The 17,539-nt window shown below is 40.9% G+C and overlaps 1 protein-coding gene across 1 annotated transcript in view; it reads right to left on the minus strand.

The window, feature by feature from the left end:
- Positions 1-564: 564 nt before the first annotated feature.
- The window catches only part of RDH8 (retinol dehydrogenase 8), a 219,441-nt gene continuing 202,466 nt past the window's right edge, over positions 565-17,539 (minus strand). Inside the window, exon 6 of the mRNA XM_086959032.1 lies at positions 565-2,075. Coding sequence (XP_086815158.1) covers positions 1,851-2,075 — 225 coding nt within the window. The 3' untranslated portion in view covers positions 565-1,850. The remainder of the gene's footprint in view (positions 2,076-17,539) is intronic.

Consider the following 17,539-nt stretch of genomic DNA (forward strand, 5'->3'; position numbering starts at 1 on the left):
AAACACAGTAAAACACACTGACTTTCCCTGGCATATTTCTTTCCAGTGTATAAAGCCTATTCCATGTCACCACCCAGTTCTGCATAAGTCTTGCCACACCATTCAATTTGTACCCGCTCCAGGACTGTGCACGCTAGGAATCTGCCCTGCACAGCCCCTACATGTGTGCACACGCATGTACCCATGTATCTGCATGTAACCAGCACAGTTCCCTATACTCCAGCTGCGGCGCAGCGGCCTAGTTAAGCCAGGGGGACACCAGTAAAATCTCCATACAGTCTCCTTCATTAGTTAACTGTGGGTGAGTCCCAGATTATGAGGCTCCCCCACAGTAAAAGCTCAACACTTAGGTGCTCAAAAAGCGAAAAATCCAGTCGGCCCGTAGTGTCAGAACTATCTTCTAACAGTAATGTAATGTGTGGAGTCATTTTATGTAGTGTATAGTCAACAATTAAATCCAAAGAATCTGAAATATATTTATTAGCCTCATTCTTAAGACATTTACCTTTTGTCGCCTTTGTCTACTTGGTGTACAATAATATTCAAATCAATCAAACACATTCATAAAGGTTCTTCTTCTTTAATATTCAAATTATTTTTGCAAGATTTTCTTCTGATTTTCTCAAAGTCAGACATTACCAATTCACAAAATACATCAATCACATTATCTTTTGACAAATTTGAAACGAAGGCGGATTGTTTACGTAAACCGCTTATTAACATGATCCTCAAAATTAAGATCCTTGGCCACCTCCTCTCTGTCACAAGATAATCATTCTCCTAAACTCAACAAAATGTGTAAATCATAGAGATCATGAATAGTTATTTCTGAGATCACAGGGATGTATTTTATCTCACTGTGTCTGGCAGGTGTTGTGGAGAAGTATTTCTTAAGTTTCAAGATCCTAAACAATTAAGAAAAGGTCTGTTTTGAGGTCAAATATATTACAATGGTGTAAAAAAGGTATGTTTGGTCATAAACTTATAATTACAACCAAATTTACCTTTGTGAATGGAGTCCAATGTGTGCACTTTCATGTATTTACATTGCTGGTCCATTATCATTTTAATTTCTACTTTATGAGTTTATGTTTAGGAAGCGTGCAGCTGTTGTGGTGCTTTGGTTTATCATAATGATGCAGTGTGAAAATAATTTGCGAGCTATTCAATTTCCTGTCCTGATAACATCTTGTTGAATTTTTGTTTACAATGTAAAGAAATATCTGCACAAACCTTTTTAAAGAAACAACAAAAATACAGGTCCATTGTCAAATATATCTACAAACAATATTTTGCTCTGCATGCCCTTTAGTTTACCACTTACAATGAAATCTTCATTTTCTGACTCATTTCATACTACTATTCCTTGATGGCCCAGTTGTTAATACAGTCTGTTCAACTATGGAGTCCTACTCTCAGTGTCCATTACGTTGAATTCCATGATGTGTCTTCATTGTAGGATGTTCTTGTCCAACTTTCACTAAACACATTCCCTAACAAAGTGCCTGACCTACTGGCTTTGCCAATGAATTTTTTACTCACTAAAGCATTGCCATTCTGTAGTCTAGTCTCCTCCAATCCAGATGGGAAGCAACCTGCACAGCAACAACAGAGAAAATCTAGAATAATAATAAACAGAAGACATAATACATCTCATTATTTCCATTGGGTGTCATTATTCCTGTTTATTTCATTCCTTCATGATTTAAAATGGGTCTACTAGATGGACTGGGATTTCCAGGTATTTCTTTTGGGGTTCTATTGTAGTCGGTAAGAGTTCAGTGTGATAGTATGCCCGGCCCCTCTCTAAACAACACACTCCAGTCCCACCTAAGGTTCCTAGAGCCGGTCTATGCGGGGTTCACCCGGCGTCTGAAGCAGTTACAGGTCATGCACTTGAGCAGATTCATGCTAAAGTGGAAGAGGGTGCCGAAGTTGAACAGTAGGTTATAGAATGTTCGCACAGACAAGTTGCCTTTGTCGTCCGCGTACTTCAGCGCAGTCAGTGGGGTGTATAATGCATTCGTCAGGCAGCGAAAGTCTGGCTGGGCCATGTTGATCACCTTAACGGTTGCCTAGAACAGAGGATCAGATTAAAAAATTCAATTTCTCATCAGATCCTTAACATTGGAAGCAACGAATAATCAAACACCCCCAAGCAGGGCTAGAGGTTTTTATATAAATTCCTAACTCCAAATTGCAATGCATATACCCAAGCCACCCGAAAGTTTATGAAAGATTAAATCAGAAATCTTAGTGGATAGGAGAACTTCAACTTTCTTTATCAGTACAAACATGCATCTCAGTGACCCAATTACAAAAACAATCCCATTGTCCACTTCATAATCTGTTCAACTGAAACTTGCAGTCAGGTCAGCGGGATAGTACCAGAATATAGTGGCCTAATATTTTTGACTCAAGTATTGTGGCCTAAATATAATTTACAAAATGATCATCCCCTTGCAGATAATAATAAAAAATCGACATCCAGTGGAACCATATGTTTGTAAACAGCATTTAGGTACTTAAATATATATCTCAGACAATATTATTGTTATCCATATTCTAACATAGATCCAGCGATGCAGGTTAATAATTAATTCATCACTGAATGGGCATAATGTTTCCAAAAAGTCTAAATCATGGCATTCCAATCACATTGGTTTTTTTTTGCCCGACATGCCAACTCAGCAGTCCTCCAGCCGCCTTTGTGGGATGCGGCTTGGCAGTTCAGACTGGAGTGTTCCCTTTAGAACAGAGTCAAGACTGATTTGCATATGTCTGGCTCCAAACTTGAGGTGACATGGTGAGCAAAAGAATGATGGGCTGGAATGCTATCCCGAGCGATTGCCAGTGGTTAGACTTATTGCAAGCATTCCTCTAATCACATTTTCTGTGTTTGCTGCATTCTGCAACACACAGAGGAAACTGCCTTAAAGCATGTTTTTTTGTGCAGTAAAAGACCCATTCCTGCACATAAACTATGCTGACCACAAAGCAGACACCATTTCAAAATGGCGCCTGCGCTGGCACTTGGCTGCTGAAAGTGAGCACTGCGCAGGGTGAGAGCAGAAATGTGTCACCTCTTTGCAGCTATAGCACAGTTCTGCTCTCTCCAGTTCACACTACCCAGTACAACAACTTTGCCTGCTGTCCTGTCTTGTATTCACTCTTTGCACTTCGAGGCCCTAGTTTCTATGGAGAGAATTTGAGCCACACGGAATAGTAGGGGGAAAGCTGCTGTAGATAAGGAATGTCCAAAACATTTACAGTCCTCTTTGTGCCATGGCAGGCGTCCCACTGTCCTCCCTGGCGAGCAGAGGTCATGAATCCACCACTTTCCCAGATGACCACCTACTGTATTTAGAAATACCTGCCTGGAGATTTATCTGCTGTAAACGTCACCTCTCTTCAGGGCAATGACGTTTGATGAGTGGGTGCCATGTTTAAACAACTCGCTCAGCAAACTGTTCTAGTTCAGAGAAAATAAACCCCCAACGTGGGAGTTTGTTGCTTCTGAAAAAAAGGTAAATAACCCGGGTTCCCAGCGAGCTGTTTCCCTGCACATGGAGGCGGTGTAATATTGTCCCTGCTCATGGCCGCTGTACGTCGATAAGACAGGAGCATCACAGGTCACTAAATACAGCAAGGGACATGTGCGTTTGGAGCGGTGGAATGACCCCCAGAAAATGCTACACCTCGTACTTTGCCAAACTGTAAATAAGTCCTATAGGGCTAGATGTAGGTAAATCTAATCTACCAACTCATAAATACCGAATTTTACCGATTCGTTATTTATGAATCGGTAAATTAGAAGGAGGGAGATGTAGCAATTTTTTTTATTTGATTTACCGAATTGTTAACATTCGGTATTTACTGATTCAGTAAATACCGAATCGGTATTGCCCATTGATTCCTATGGGCCTTGAAGCCCATAGGAATCAATGGGCAATACCGATTCGGTATTTATCGAATCGGTAAATACCGAATCTTGCAAGGGTGCAGGGGGTGTCACTTTGACACCCTCTAGCACCCCAATTCTGGACTTGTGTGCCATGTGGCACACAGACATGCCCTTAGGGCATGCCTGTGTGTCACATTGCACAGGTGTGCATGCACAGATGTGCATGCACACCTGAATTCGGTATTTTACCACCCAATAGGATTGGGTGGTAAAATACCGATTCTTAAGGGCCTGTTGCACTCTTAGGAGTGCCACCTACAGGTGGATTTACCGAATCGGAAAATATACCGATTCGGTATTTTACCGATTCTGTAAATGTACCGATTCGGTAAATTTACAGAATTGGTAAAATATAGGCCCCCTACATCTGAAAACCCTAATACCGGTCGGTAACGGCCGAATTTGGCCGTTACCGACCGGTATTAGGGCTCCTACATCTGGCCCTCAGTCTGTTACACAGATCTATAAATATCTGTTGAAGTCATGTATGCGTAGTTAGCAAGGTTTGCAGTGTAGTTTTGAATGCACACCACGTCGGGCTGTAAAGATAGCATTTCTCCTAACCCGCTTATGGGAAAATATACTCTTGGTATTGGAATTACATGAGGTCAAAACCTGGTTTGCAAGAATGTACATACCCTAACATGAAAAGTTCAGTAGCAATTTGAAATAATGTCGAAGTCAAAAATAGTTTTGGAAATTATATTCACAACCCTATTGCTTGCCTCATTCAAATGCTGAGGCATATTCGGGGGCAGCAGGAGCATTTATGGAGGCTGAATGCTTTAGGCAGGGGTGTGTCCATGTTTTTTGCTCTTCCAAGCATACCAGTCTGAAGTCAAGGCTCGTGTGTCTTAATTGTTGAGCTTTGAAACACTCACCTATCCCACTACTAAGCCGTGCTGCTCGGTTCCAGACCCATTTAATCCATGGGCATCAATTCACCAAAATACCAGGGGTAGCAGAAGTGACTTCACATGTCCTTTTACCCTGGTGGCTTCACAGGACGTGGCATCATATGGCTTTTGACCCACTGTCAACTCCCTCTGAACTGTCTGTTTGTTAACTGCCTAACGTTTTTATTCTGTCTCTCTCTCTTCGGTCTTTCTCACCTGATGCGATTTCTTTCCCCCGCCCCTGTCTATCTCAACTTTGTCCTTCTACTGATCTCCTTACAAATACTTGTCTTGTCCTCTTTCACCTGACCTCCTCATCTGTACCGTTTTCACCTCTGTTTCACCTACCTCCCACCTTGTATATCCCATTGCCTTTCTCTTTCTCGCCTGTCTCTGCCCGAATATAATCTAATGTCTCTCATCCTCCTTGCCTTTCACTCAGCAGGTATTTCTAACCTCTCTCTCTAAGCTGTATGACTGCTAGGTACCCTGTCCAACCTTGCCACTTTATCACCACTCCCTCAATTACGTCCCTTCTTTCAGCTATCACTTTCTCACCCCCACCTCTCTCAGGTGTCTTTCTAACTTGACTCTTTATCGCGCCTCTCTCTCTCTCACCTGTATACCCTTCGGTCTGAGCTGTCTCTCAAATCATTGCCTCTTTCACCTTTCTCAATGTCACCCCACCCTTTCCTTCTCTCTGAACAGACTCTTTCTCAGTGTTATCTCACATCTCCCACCTGTCTGCCAACTCTTTCATCCTCTTTATTATTTGTCGTACCTGCCCATCTCAGAGCTGTATCTTTCTGCCTCTCAGCCGCCTATCACCAGTTGTCCCTTTATCCAAATTCCAAATGTACTGTCAGTTCGAATTCAAGTCCAAATTCAAAACATTTCCATAAAATACAACCATTTACATATATTAGCAAGTTAAAACGACGAATAATAAAATAATAGCAGTATTCAAATCAGCAATAGCTTTGTAATAGTAACTCAAATTTCAAGCTTGCAAATGAAGGTAATTAAAAAGCTACCTTTCCTGTTTCAAACACTAGTATCAAATAGAGTCTAAAATCTTCTGGTGCTTCGACCATGCAGAATTGATTAATTTAGTCACTGCAAAGCTCACAACCGCTCTTGTGTCACTGTTGCATATACTTAGTGAATTTAAGACGATTAATGTAATGCGATTAATTTATCGGTTAGACCCAAAGCCCAACACATTAGGGCAATCCACCTTAGCCTCAGTCTGGAATATGCCCTACAAAAAATAAGAAGTGCTCCTCCGACTCATCCATAGAACAACAAACTTGACAAAGAGTTGACGTGTCCGTTGACGACGCCCATCATGAGGTGTAGATAGCCAGAGGGTGGGTACAATACTGAAACTGCAGGTAAAGGAACGTTCTCGGTAGGTGGGGAGTATATAATCCAGGACGTACTCTGGTTTAAATGAATTTTTGTGTGTTACTAAAGGCTTTGATCCTGCTACAAAGGACTCACCAAGTGTAATAAAATGCGTCCAATGACCCCTTGAGAACGCTTTAGCATCGGTTTTAATGGCTGTGGGGGTGCTCCAGAGGCTACCCAGCCCTGAACTAAGGGTCTGTTTAATTGCACCAGCCAAGGGATTTTATATGAATCTTTTAAGGCAATGACCTCACTTAAGGCTTCTCTGTATGGCTTTAAGGCATCTATTGACCAAACCCGAATCCAGTACAATAAGGGTAACAAGCCCGCCTCTTCCAGTATTGACATGAGGGTGAGATCCAGTTTGAGCAGCAGAAATGGAGTGCCTCACCCTGGACAGGACACAGCCCTTATAAAGTTGTTTTCACTGACGCCAAGAAGCGAGCAGTTGCATGACCTCACAGCTTGGCAGTGTGCAAAGGGGCGCTCTTGACTTGGGAGTTGTAAGTCTGTGTCACAGGGGAAATAGGGTAGGATGGAGTGCTCTTGGCAAACCTCAGAATGGCAAAAACTCTATGATTGATTAATGAATTCCTTTTTTTGGATTTGGGATCCCCAGGACTTCATATTCGACAATCCGATCCCAAAATAATCAAATTACGATACTCTCTTGAGAGAAGCACCACCCAATCCAATAGTACTGCCCAATCATTCTTTTTAGAATAAAACATAAATTTGGTCTTTGAAGAATTCACCTCTAACGTTTACATCTAACCCAAATGTGTCACAAAGAGTAAAGTAAGAACGTATCCATAAGCGTGTGAAGAGCCATGTGTATTTTGGAAAGCAGCAACGTTTCTTCAGCAAAAAAGTAAGCCGGCAACTTGTATTTGGCCAAACAGTCTGAGTCAGTAACGCAATTTAACATTCAGTCCATACTTTTGTTTACGAACCAAAGAAAAAGGGTAGGGGCCAAAACTCAACCTTAGCGCAAATCAAAGAAAGCAGTGAAAAGTGTACCTCTTCCAACATCAACCATCGTCCATTTAGGCATACGTAACCTGAAGATCTAGTCAATAGTTGATATGTGGCCTAAAACCTGCTTGGAGTTGGAGGTTGACATTGTTACCTTCTTTTTTTTTAATTCATTTTTTTATTATTGAAGACAGAAATTTTCATGGAAAACATAGAAATATTGCATCAACATTCCACCAAGTTCATAATACACAAATAATATATTCATAATACAAACCACACGGATCAATAAAATGCATTTGCACAATCAGAATCTCGTAAAAATTCATAACCACCACCCAACCTGTAAAATAAATCTTAAAAACCCAATTCCCCCCCTCTGCAATTAATCAAAATAGCTGCCCCAAATCTTATTACATTTCTTAATAATTCCCCTACGAAGTGCAAAAGTGCGTTCGCTTTTCTTCACTAATTTCATTTTTTGACCTCATTCCAAAACCGAGGGAATCAAGGAGCATATTATCAAGGGGGTTTATCTCCGCTTTTTTGGCTTTAAAAGCCAAGAAAGCGGAGATAAAATTATCTCCCTATTACCTAGCTGCCGCTAACACCAGTTACCTGTCACCTGCCCTGAGCAGTTCTTAGCCATGTTATCCAATGGGAGGTGGATAACATGGCTAAGAGCATTAGCTCGCTAATGCATGAATATCGCTGACTTTTCAGCGATATTCATGCTTTGCGGCGATTTTTACCGCATTTGCGTTAAACCTTGGTAATACCAAGGTTTATTTGCGGTAAAAATCGCCGCAGCGCTGCGGTAAATTTTGGTCTCTAACCAAGCAATAGCGATAATTATCGCTATTGCTTGGTAATATGCCCCCAAGTTTATTCGCCATTTTTGCAATAGGAGCGACCTGGCTACTGCCATTGCTTTACATAAAAATGTAATCATCGGATCTATAAAAGAAAGTTCAGGATCAAATCCCCAGAGCACTAATTTCTTATTCACTACCAGTTGGATGTTGCATTCATGTCCCAAAAAGCTAAATAGGTCTACCCAATACTTATGGATTTGGGGAAGACTCAGCATATGAGACCAATTAGCTAATGGATTATTTGTGCAACAAAAGCATTGGGAGGACTGGTTAGGATATATTTTAAATAAAAAATGGGGAGTTGGATATAATAACCATTTACTAAAAACAACATCCTACGCCAATTTGCCCCCCTCAGTGTGCTAAAGTTACGTTTATTAATAGTTGACCAAGTATAGGATGACATTTCTAAATTTTCATGATCCGACCATTTTTTTAATAGCTTTTAGCTCAAGATCAGCTCCCTTGATTGAGGATAAATATTTCTTCCAAGCACCCGGTTTCTTATCCGATTCCTTCACTAATAATTCATCTACCAACTGGCTCTGTTCAATTAAAAGAGAAACATCCAATTCTGTAAGATATTTATATAAAGTACTATAAGAGTTGGCCAAGATAAAATCATTCGGAATTAATTGTATCATTTCAGCTACGGTGACTCATTTACCATTTCACAAGAAATCCATCACTTTACTAAATCCAGCCACTGCCCATTTCGATGCCAGATATAGAGGTTCTCTTACCCCCACCAAAGGGAGGATTCCGTCTAGCAATGTAGCTTAATAATTGCCAGAATAGAGTACTTTTTTTTAAAAAACAGAGAAGGCATTATAACTCTATTTCGGGGATCTAAAAATCAACAAGGGGGAATGGATTTGACTATCTTTACAGAATGAGTTAATAAAATATTTACAATAAAGCAAATAAATTTGAATATAGATAAATATTGCACAAAATATGCATAATAATAATACCTGAGGTTGGGTAGAGCTAACCCTCCCTGATCCATATCTTCATATAAAGTGCTAAGTGCTATGCTGGGTGTTTTCTTTGCCCAGATAAAGGTTGTAAACATAGACTCTACCTGAGAAAAAAAAGAACCTGATAAAGTGCATGGTATAGTAAAAAAAAGAAAAATTGAATAATGGAAGAACCGACCTTTTAATTAAGGCCACTCGCCCTAAATTAGAGAGGGGGAGCATGCTCCAACGAGCAAGCAGGCTCTTAACCTTCTTAAGAAGAGGAGCAAAATTTTATTGATATAAATCATTGAAAGATTCTGAAAAAAATACCCCTAAGTATCTTTTTGGACTAATATTGACAGAAGCAAAGATATTGGGATGCAAAACTTCGGTCTTCTCTTTGTTGATACAGTAACCACATAAAGCCTCAAATTCTTCAAGACATTGTTAACTTCTATCCAAGATATTAAATAGCCTAAAACATGCTTGCAGAAATTGTTTAGCAGGTTGTCGAATAAGCTAATAGGGTGGTAGCTACATGGGTGGTTACAACACCCTTTTTTCTGAACTGGGATGATTTCTGCACCTTTAACATAGATAGCATGGGTGCACCTGTGGCTATTGTGTTGGAAACCATATTAATATATGGCCTAAATTTGAAGGGCTTGAGTAGAACATATCAGAGGGAATGGTATCTTTCTCTGGGGCCTTCCCCTGTCTTTGGGAGCAAATTGCCATCAAAGTTGCCTCAAGGGTAAATGTAAGTGGCGGGCTCTGATGGCGAGGAGCTGCTATGTGATCCTCAGGAAAGGGTAGCTGGCTGCTGGGGGGGGCGAGGAGTGGGGTGAAAAGGGTCATTGTACAACAATTTTAAGTATTCATCCCATTCTCTGGGCTGAATACAGGATTTGGGTTGTTTGAGCAGTTCTTTGGCTCTTTGGCCCACCATCTGCTAAAATGTTTTTGAGTCCTTCTTAAGTGAGGTCTCTAAAATATCTCCCCAGATATATTGCTCCCACAATACTTTGGGCGAATGGATGGTCTTCCTATATGCTGCTCTCGACTCCCCAATCGCAGCCTGTTACCTAAATTTAGGGTAATAACTGTGTTGCTCCTAATCTCCCTACAGATATCAAAGAACCACTCCTGGGATTTTGGATTCTTAACAGCCTGCTTGCATGCATTTAAGGTTCGAAAATAGATGGTTGTGTTCCTTGAGGATGGAATCTCGCAATCCCAGTTCTCTGGCATCTTCCCCATGTGAATATCCACTTTGTCACATTTCTGGGGGATAACGTCCTCGGTGTAACAAAGTGCTTTTCATTTGACATTCCTTCGATTGTTGACCAGTCTTAAAGTATTCCCACTAAATATTGCACCATCATCAATGTATAAGACAATTGGTTGCAAACTGTTAATACCAAAGAGTTGTGACCTGACCCCTATATCCACCAAAGTACCCCAAATGCAGAGATCTAGGAGGCTGTGGTCTCGAGAAATTGTCTCTATGAAATATTGGAACAGGCCTTAGATCCGAAACAGAACGACCATTGCAAGCACTTAGTCTATGGGTAAGAAAGAGGGATATCATTTCCAGTGCAGCCCTGGACACAAATAGCTCTTGCAGGGGGGCATTAACTTGGGAATGTTCAATGCCACTTCCTCCTCTGCACACAAATCTTGTGCTATATGATTGGGTTTGACTAATACATGTTAATACCCTAATATGATGGCCTTGTGGGAGACTGAGACGAGGAGAGTATTGTGTCCTACAAAGCTGTAGTTCTCGATTCTTCCTGCCTACCCATACGTCTATAGTAGATGTTAATTAACAGAATGGATGTCTTAATGGATTGCATTATAACAAGCCCCTGCAAATCAGGGGAAGGAAGTGACAACTCTATAATGGAATACTTCAGTGTGATGTTCACCCATAATAATAAGCTCCCTGAGGATCTCCCTGCAGGTGAACTAATCGCAGATGTGAAAAACTATGTCAACCATTGCTGTAAATATTTTCCACTGTCAATATCTCTTGGAACAGACAAACCTCATGGTCAACGATAAACTTCCCAATCAGTGTCCTCAGTGTAATCTCTGCTACATTCCAGTTTAACAATTATCTTGACATTAGCTGATTAGGATAAGATTCCAGGAGTAGTGGTGTGGCAGATGGGAGAGTGAAATTACTAGATGGAATAGGATTAGAAAGTAATCCTACGGGCCTTGTTATGTTTTGTTCAGGTGGGAAGGGAGGTATAAAACTTGTCTAGACGAAGGTGGTAACGGCTCTCTCAGATTCAACTCTAGCTAAGTCTAGGACCAAGTCATGAATCGTGGGAAAAAGATCATTTGACCTTATTTATTTATTTTAATTTTTTTGAAAAGTTTTATAGAGCGTGAACAAGACCCCAAAGGGGTATCAGAGCGCTGTACAGCGTTGTCATCAGCAATTGTACAGAACATAAAGAAGGGTGAGATTACAACCTGAGGGAAAATATTCTCGAATAAGGAGTAGAGTGTATCAGAGGTGCCCTAGAGCGCTCCGAGTAAAACATCATACACATAGAAAGAACCAAGATGTGCAATGAATATCCCGCAATAGCAAAAATCAGCAGTTGATGCAGTTAAAGGAGCTATCGAGGACTAGAACAAAAAGAGGGTGAACATATATCATACAACATCAGTGAAAATAATTCACATTTTAGGTTATTAACAGAACTAACGAGTATGAACAGTGCATTAGCGTTCGTTCATTAATAGTCTTTTGGCCAGTTTTTTAAAGGAGGTATTGGAAGGATTTGATCTGATCTTGGTTGGCAAGGAGTTCCAGATTCTAGGAGCAAGACCAGTGAACGCAAGGTTGCACGATCTTTTCTTTTTGAATCTTGGAGGTTTTAAGAGAAGGGTGGACGTACTTCTGAGATTCTGGATGGACCCCGATAGCTCAAGTTTGTTTGCTAGATAGTGTGAAGTATGGCTTTATGGGTCAGACAAGCTATCTTGAGTCAGATTCTAGCTTCAATAGATAACTAGTTTAACTGCACAAGGTCTGATGAAATGTGATAAAATGTCCTAGAACCTGTTAAAAGCCTGGTCGATACATTTAGGGTAGCTCTGAGTGGGGCTAGGATGGCTTGGGATAATCAGGAAATGAACTGCCGGCCTGAGATCTTCAGGGGGAAGGAATGGTTTGATTTTCTTCCGTATGGTGAGTTTGATTTTGGCTCCCCTAATAGTAGCACTGATGTGTGCCTGCATGTTTAGGTGTTTATCCAAGGTGATACCTAAAGATTTGGCAGCGTCTACAACATGAGGCGTGCAGTTCAGAGCAGTTAGGCTTTTAATCCAGTCGAGGGTAGGAGCTGAACGATTAGGTGGGGTGATCAAAAGAAATTCCGTTTTGAGAGTATTTAGTAGGAGATGGTTCTGAGCTAGCCATTGTTGAGTTTGGGCTAGTTCAGCATTTAAAGTTTTTATGTCCTCTTGTGAGGAGATCTTTAGGTACAATTACGTGTCATCCGCATACATGTGGTATTGGATGTTGGCTCTGTTCAGAATGACCGCAAGAGGCTACATAAATAGGTTGAAAAGAGTGGGCGAGAGCGCAGAACCTTGGGGGACTCCAATCAGGACAGGGGTGCTGGACGCCAGGGTTGGTCTAACTTTGATCCTTTGCGTGCGGTGTGAAGGAAGGACGCATTGGATCTGATAGGTCCGCATTGGGTTTCTTAGGCATTGGAGTAACTTGCCCAACTTTTAGGCAGTAAGGAATCTTTCCCTGTGGGAGAGATTCATGAATGATCCTGGACTAGAGAGGTAGAACGACTGAGATTAAATCTTTGTTTAGATTGGCGGATAGATGATCACCAAAGTGGTTGGAGGGTTTGATGGATGTCATGTTGCTAAGTATCTCAGTGCAGGCTGGCAGGAGAAACTTGCTCCAAGAGGTGTTGTTTTTGAGTCCCAGAGGTGAGAGCATTGTCGTAGATTCTGCCGCCTCCCCTAATCCTGTTGGCTGAATCTTGGATAGCAGAGTTGGGTTGGTCAGTAAGAGCTCCAGCTCTATTTTCATTGTTTTGTCAGCGAAGTGAGATGTAAAATCATCAAAACAAAGGAGCAGGGATAATGGAGTAGAGCTTTGGTTAGAAGATTGGTTAGATTGTTCCTTAATGATTTCAAACATTTTTTTTGGTCTATTTTTGGCTCCATCGAGTTGAAGTCTGAAGTGTTTGATTTTTGCCAGGCGTATGTGTTTATTGTAGATGCTTCACATTGTCCTCAGTTGAGAGAGTATTGTGGTGGAAGGAGAGTTTCTCCAGAGTCTTTCAGAGAGTCTTAGATTACGCCGTTCATCATTTAGGGCACCATTAAACCATGGTTTAGAAAGTTTGACTAGGATCCTTTTGAGCTGTTTCGGAGCAACCAAGTCAAGAATGTTGGAAAAGGTATTAATGTAATGCGCAGAAAGATCATCAAGGGTTGTCAAATTAGGGGGGGTTTGTAATTTATTATTAGAACATTGGAATGTTGGGATCTCCATTGAAAACAATGGAGTGCTCTGGGCTTATAATGGCTGGTATAAGCCTGGAGCTCCAACATTCCAATGTTTCTTTGTTCACAGCTCTGGCTGTGAACAAAGGCTTCAGGGAACCTGAGGGGATTCCAGTCCCCTCACGCTCCCAAGAGGCTTTGTTTTTTTGTTAGAACATTCTGTCCTCTAGTGACAGAATGTTCTAATAGCCTTATAGCCCTTAGTAGATGGGCTATACCGCTATTAAAGTCCCTCTCCCTTGTTAAAGGCCCTCGCCTTCGGCTCGGGGCCTTTAACGCTGGAGAGGGCCTTTAATAGCCGGTATAGCCCTCTACGGCGGACTAATAGGCAATATTAATGATTGAGGTTATCATGTTAATGTCGAGGTCTCTCATATTGCAAGTCATTTGTTTCTCTTTAAGGGGTTGACCCTGACGCCCCATTCCCTTATCTAAGTTGAGGAAGGGAATTTGAAAGTGATCGGACCAGTCACAGGGTAGGATTTCTCCTATTTGTATGAGGTTGACTTTGGCAATGATGAGGTCTATAGTGGCGCCTTTCTTGTGAGTAGGTCCTTTACAGAGCTGTGAGAAATTAAGGTCAAAGAGGAAAGTCTAAAAAGAGTGGACAATTGGATCATTTGTGTCATTCCATAGGAGGTTGAAGTCTCCGAGGAATATCTGGTATACTTGATCCGAGGTCGAGCTAATGACCTCCATGATTTACTCTGTGAAGACTAGTTTGTCACCAGGAGGGTGATAGATTGAGTGCAGCACACAAATCTTTTTGTCTTTGTTCCAGATTTCAGAGACTAGCTAATCACAGGAGGATAAGACAGTATAAGAGGATTGTTTTACGGTGAGGTTGGAATGGTGAATGCAGGCAATGCCTCCCCCTGTTTTATCCTGTCAATCACTTCTGAGCACAGAGTAGTCGGTGGGATTAAGATATCAAGAATTGGGGAGGCTGTATCATTGAGCCAGGTTTCAGTGATGATCAGAAGGTCCACGTTATGTGCAATGATGAGATCAGAAACATCAACAGCATGTTTCACAGCTGATATACAATTGAGAAGCATCACGTTAATGTGTAGGTTTGACTTGACCACTTCTTGACTCGAGGGGTTTATATGACATAGGTGCTTTATGTTTAACTTTCAGAGATTAAGGATTGGTTCCCTGTCAGGGTCTGCAGTGATTGAGGGGATTTTGAGAATAAAGTTGGGTTGGGTGATCGTTCTAGAGTCGGTGTAGGACCGAAGCATGGTGATAATGTCTTCTTCAGATAGGGGGTAGGGGTCTGTAGGACCCCAGCAGGTTGAGAATGTCTTAGCTGAGGTAGGGGTATGTGGGGCCGAGAGGGGTGGTTAGGTAGGAGCCTCGAGCTCCAGCTAGAGCTAAAATAGGAGCAGAGGGAAGTAATGTATTTGGTAGCGTACAGCTTCCATGAGTTGTGGATATCATTATTCAGCGCTGGGATGAACACAATGCTCATCGATCTTCAAGGAGAAATGCAGAATGGCTTGCACCAAGTCTTTGACTACTGAGATATCATGCTTTAGGTCCTCAATCTTCTTCTCAAGGCCATGATTGTTCAAGCACTTATTCACATGAGTAGTCTGAGCAGGTAGGATAAAATCCGCTTTTGTAGTGTTAGTAGAGGGTTGGGTAGGACCATTGGCACAGTTATATAGGGAGATAGGGTCAAGCTTGAGCAGAGTATCAGGGCTTGGAGTGGGAAAAGGGAGAGTTGGAGTGGATTTGGGAGGAGTAGAGGGTGGTGGGGCATGTAGTGATAGATTGGGTGAGTTTCTGTTATTGGTCAACGGATAGGTGACATCAACAAGGTTCCTGGCCCTGGGAATGGATGATACAGGGCTTAATGGGCAACCTTCCTTTACTAGGTGCCAATTCCGTGCCGGGTGTGTCAGTGCCGGTATGTGAACAATATATCGAGTTTTTTTATATCAAGAGATAAAATATCAGAAAAAAGTATTGAGATACAAAAATATTGGGATGCAGAAATATGGTTGTCAAGAATATCATGTTTTTAGATAAGTAATATTGTTGTTAAGAATATTGTTGTTAATATCGTTTTCAATAATATAGTTGTAAAAATATTGTTATTTAATTATTTAAATGTCCTTTAGTTTAGGTATTAATTGTATGAGTTATTCATGTTTGTATAATTTATATTAATTATTTTAAATATAGTTTGTAATTTTAAGTGTTAGATTTTCTATTATAACTTCTAATTGCAATTTATGTTGTTGCAGTGGGTTGTTGGGTGTGTAGGGGGATAGGGTTGGAAGTTAATAAAGTAATAATTTATTATTAATTAATTAAGTAATAATTATTAAGTAAGCATGTGATTGAAATAATTATGTACATTATGTAATACTGATGTATTTTAATTTTATTTTATGTGTGGGTTGCTAGGTTTGCAGGGGTATAGGGTGAGAGGTTAATTAAGTAATAATTAATTGTAGCTAGTTATTCATTTTTTTAAATATTTTAATGTATTAATAATTATGTACATTGTCTAATAATTATATATTTTAGTCATATTTTTGGCTTGTGCCTCTTGCTTTGTAGGAGAATAGGGTTCAAGGAGCATTAAGTAATAAATGAATTGACAATTAGTTGTAAACTAATTATTTGGTTGACTAATAATTATGTAAAGACTGTTATACATATTTATATATTAGCTATATTTTAGGTTTGGCTGCTAGGTTTGTATGGGTATTGGATGTGAAATTAACATCCAGTTGAGTTTCTGGATATCAAGGTGGAAATTAAGAAGAATTCCATCCACACAAGTCTGTTTAGAAAAACCACAGTAGGCAATAGCCTGCTCCACGCCATGAGTAGTCATCCCATCAAACGTAAGTGGAGCATCCCCTATGGGAAACTCCTGAGAGCTAAGAGGAACTGTAGCTCAGAGGAGTCCTTCCTGTCCAAACAATATATCATGCTCACCAGATTTTTGAAAGAGAATACCGCAGGTGGGTACTTTGCAGGGCAGTAGAAAAAGTCAAAACTGTTAACAGGTTATCCATCTTGGAAGAAAAAAGATGAAACGCTATGCACTGCGGACACTGTCGACATTGCTCGGGTCATTATGACCTATAATGGCAGTTCCAATGAAATCCCAAAAAGCTTAGCTAGAAATTGGGAAATGTTGAGGAAAGATTCCTGTCATCGGTACCACCATCCCTGATAGACCACGCATTACTTACAGAAAGGGACGCAGTCTGAGAGACATATTGGTACATAGCAATATCACCTCAGTGGAGGACAAAGGTATCGACTTGCAAGGTTTCTTTCCATGCGGACACTGCAAAGCTTCCCACAGTTGCCGCATGAGAAGAGAGGTCCTCAATACCAACAACATCACGACACATATCCATCAATTTCTCACATGCAGCTCTTCCTTCGTTGTGTATGCACTCTAATGCTTGTGCAATCTCCTCTATGTTGGAAGTACCACACACATGGTCAAAAAGCGGGTCCTAGAACATATGAGGGCCATTACCAACCGGGTTCACCACTATCCAATAGTCAGACACTTTGAGGCATACCATTATTCTGATAGTGCCAAATTACAATATTTCATTATTGAGCAAGTGGAAATCCAACACAGGGGAGGCACCGTGAATTACAACTGAGGAAGCGGGAATCCAGGTACATTATGGACCTCGGAACACGCTACCTGGGAGGGCATAACAAGGACAAGGAAATTGCCATACATTTGCTTGAAGAGTCATTTCCCACACCTGATTCACAGTACCTTTCTTGATTAGGTCATGTTCCATGTAAATTATACTGAGAGACTTTTTCTTGTACTTACTATCTTTACTGTCTGTCGCGATTTCCCCGATTGATCATTCACGTAGATATATTTCTCCATCTTTTTTAGGAGGA

This window comes from Lissotriton vulgaris, chromosome 1_1 (genome assembly GCF_964263255.1).
Source record: "Lissotriton vulgaris chromosome 1_1, aLisVul1.2, whole genome shotgun sequence".
In the NCBI taxonomy this organism is placed as follows: domain Eukaryota; kingdom Metazoa; phylum Chordata; class Amphibia; order Caudata; family Salamandridae; genus Lissotriton; species Lissotriton vulgaris.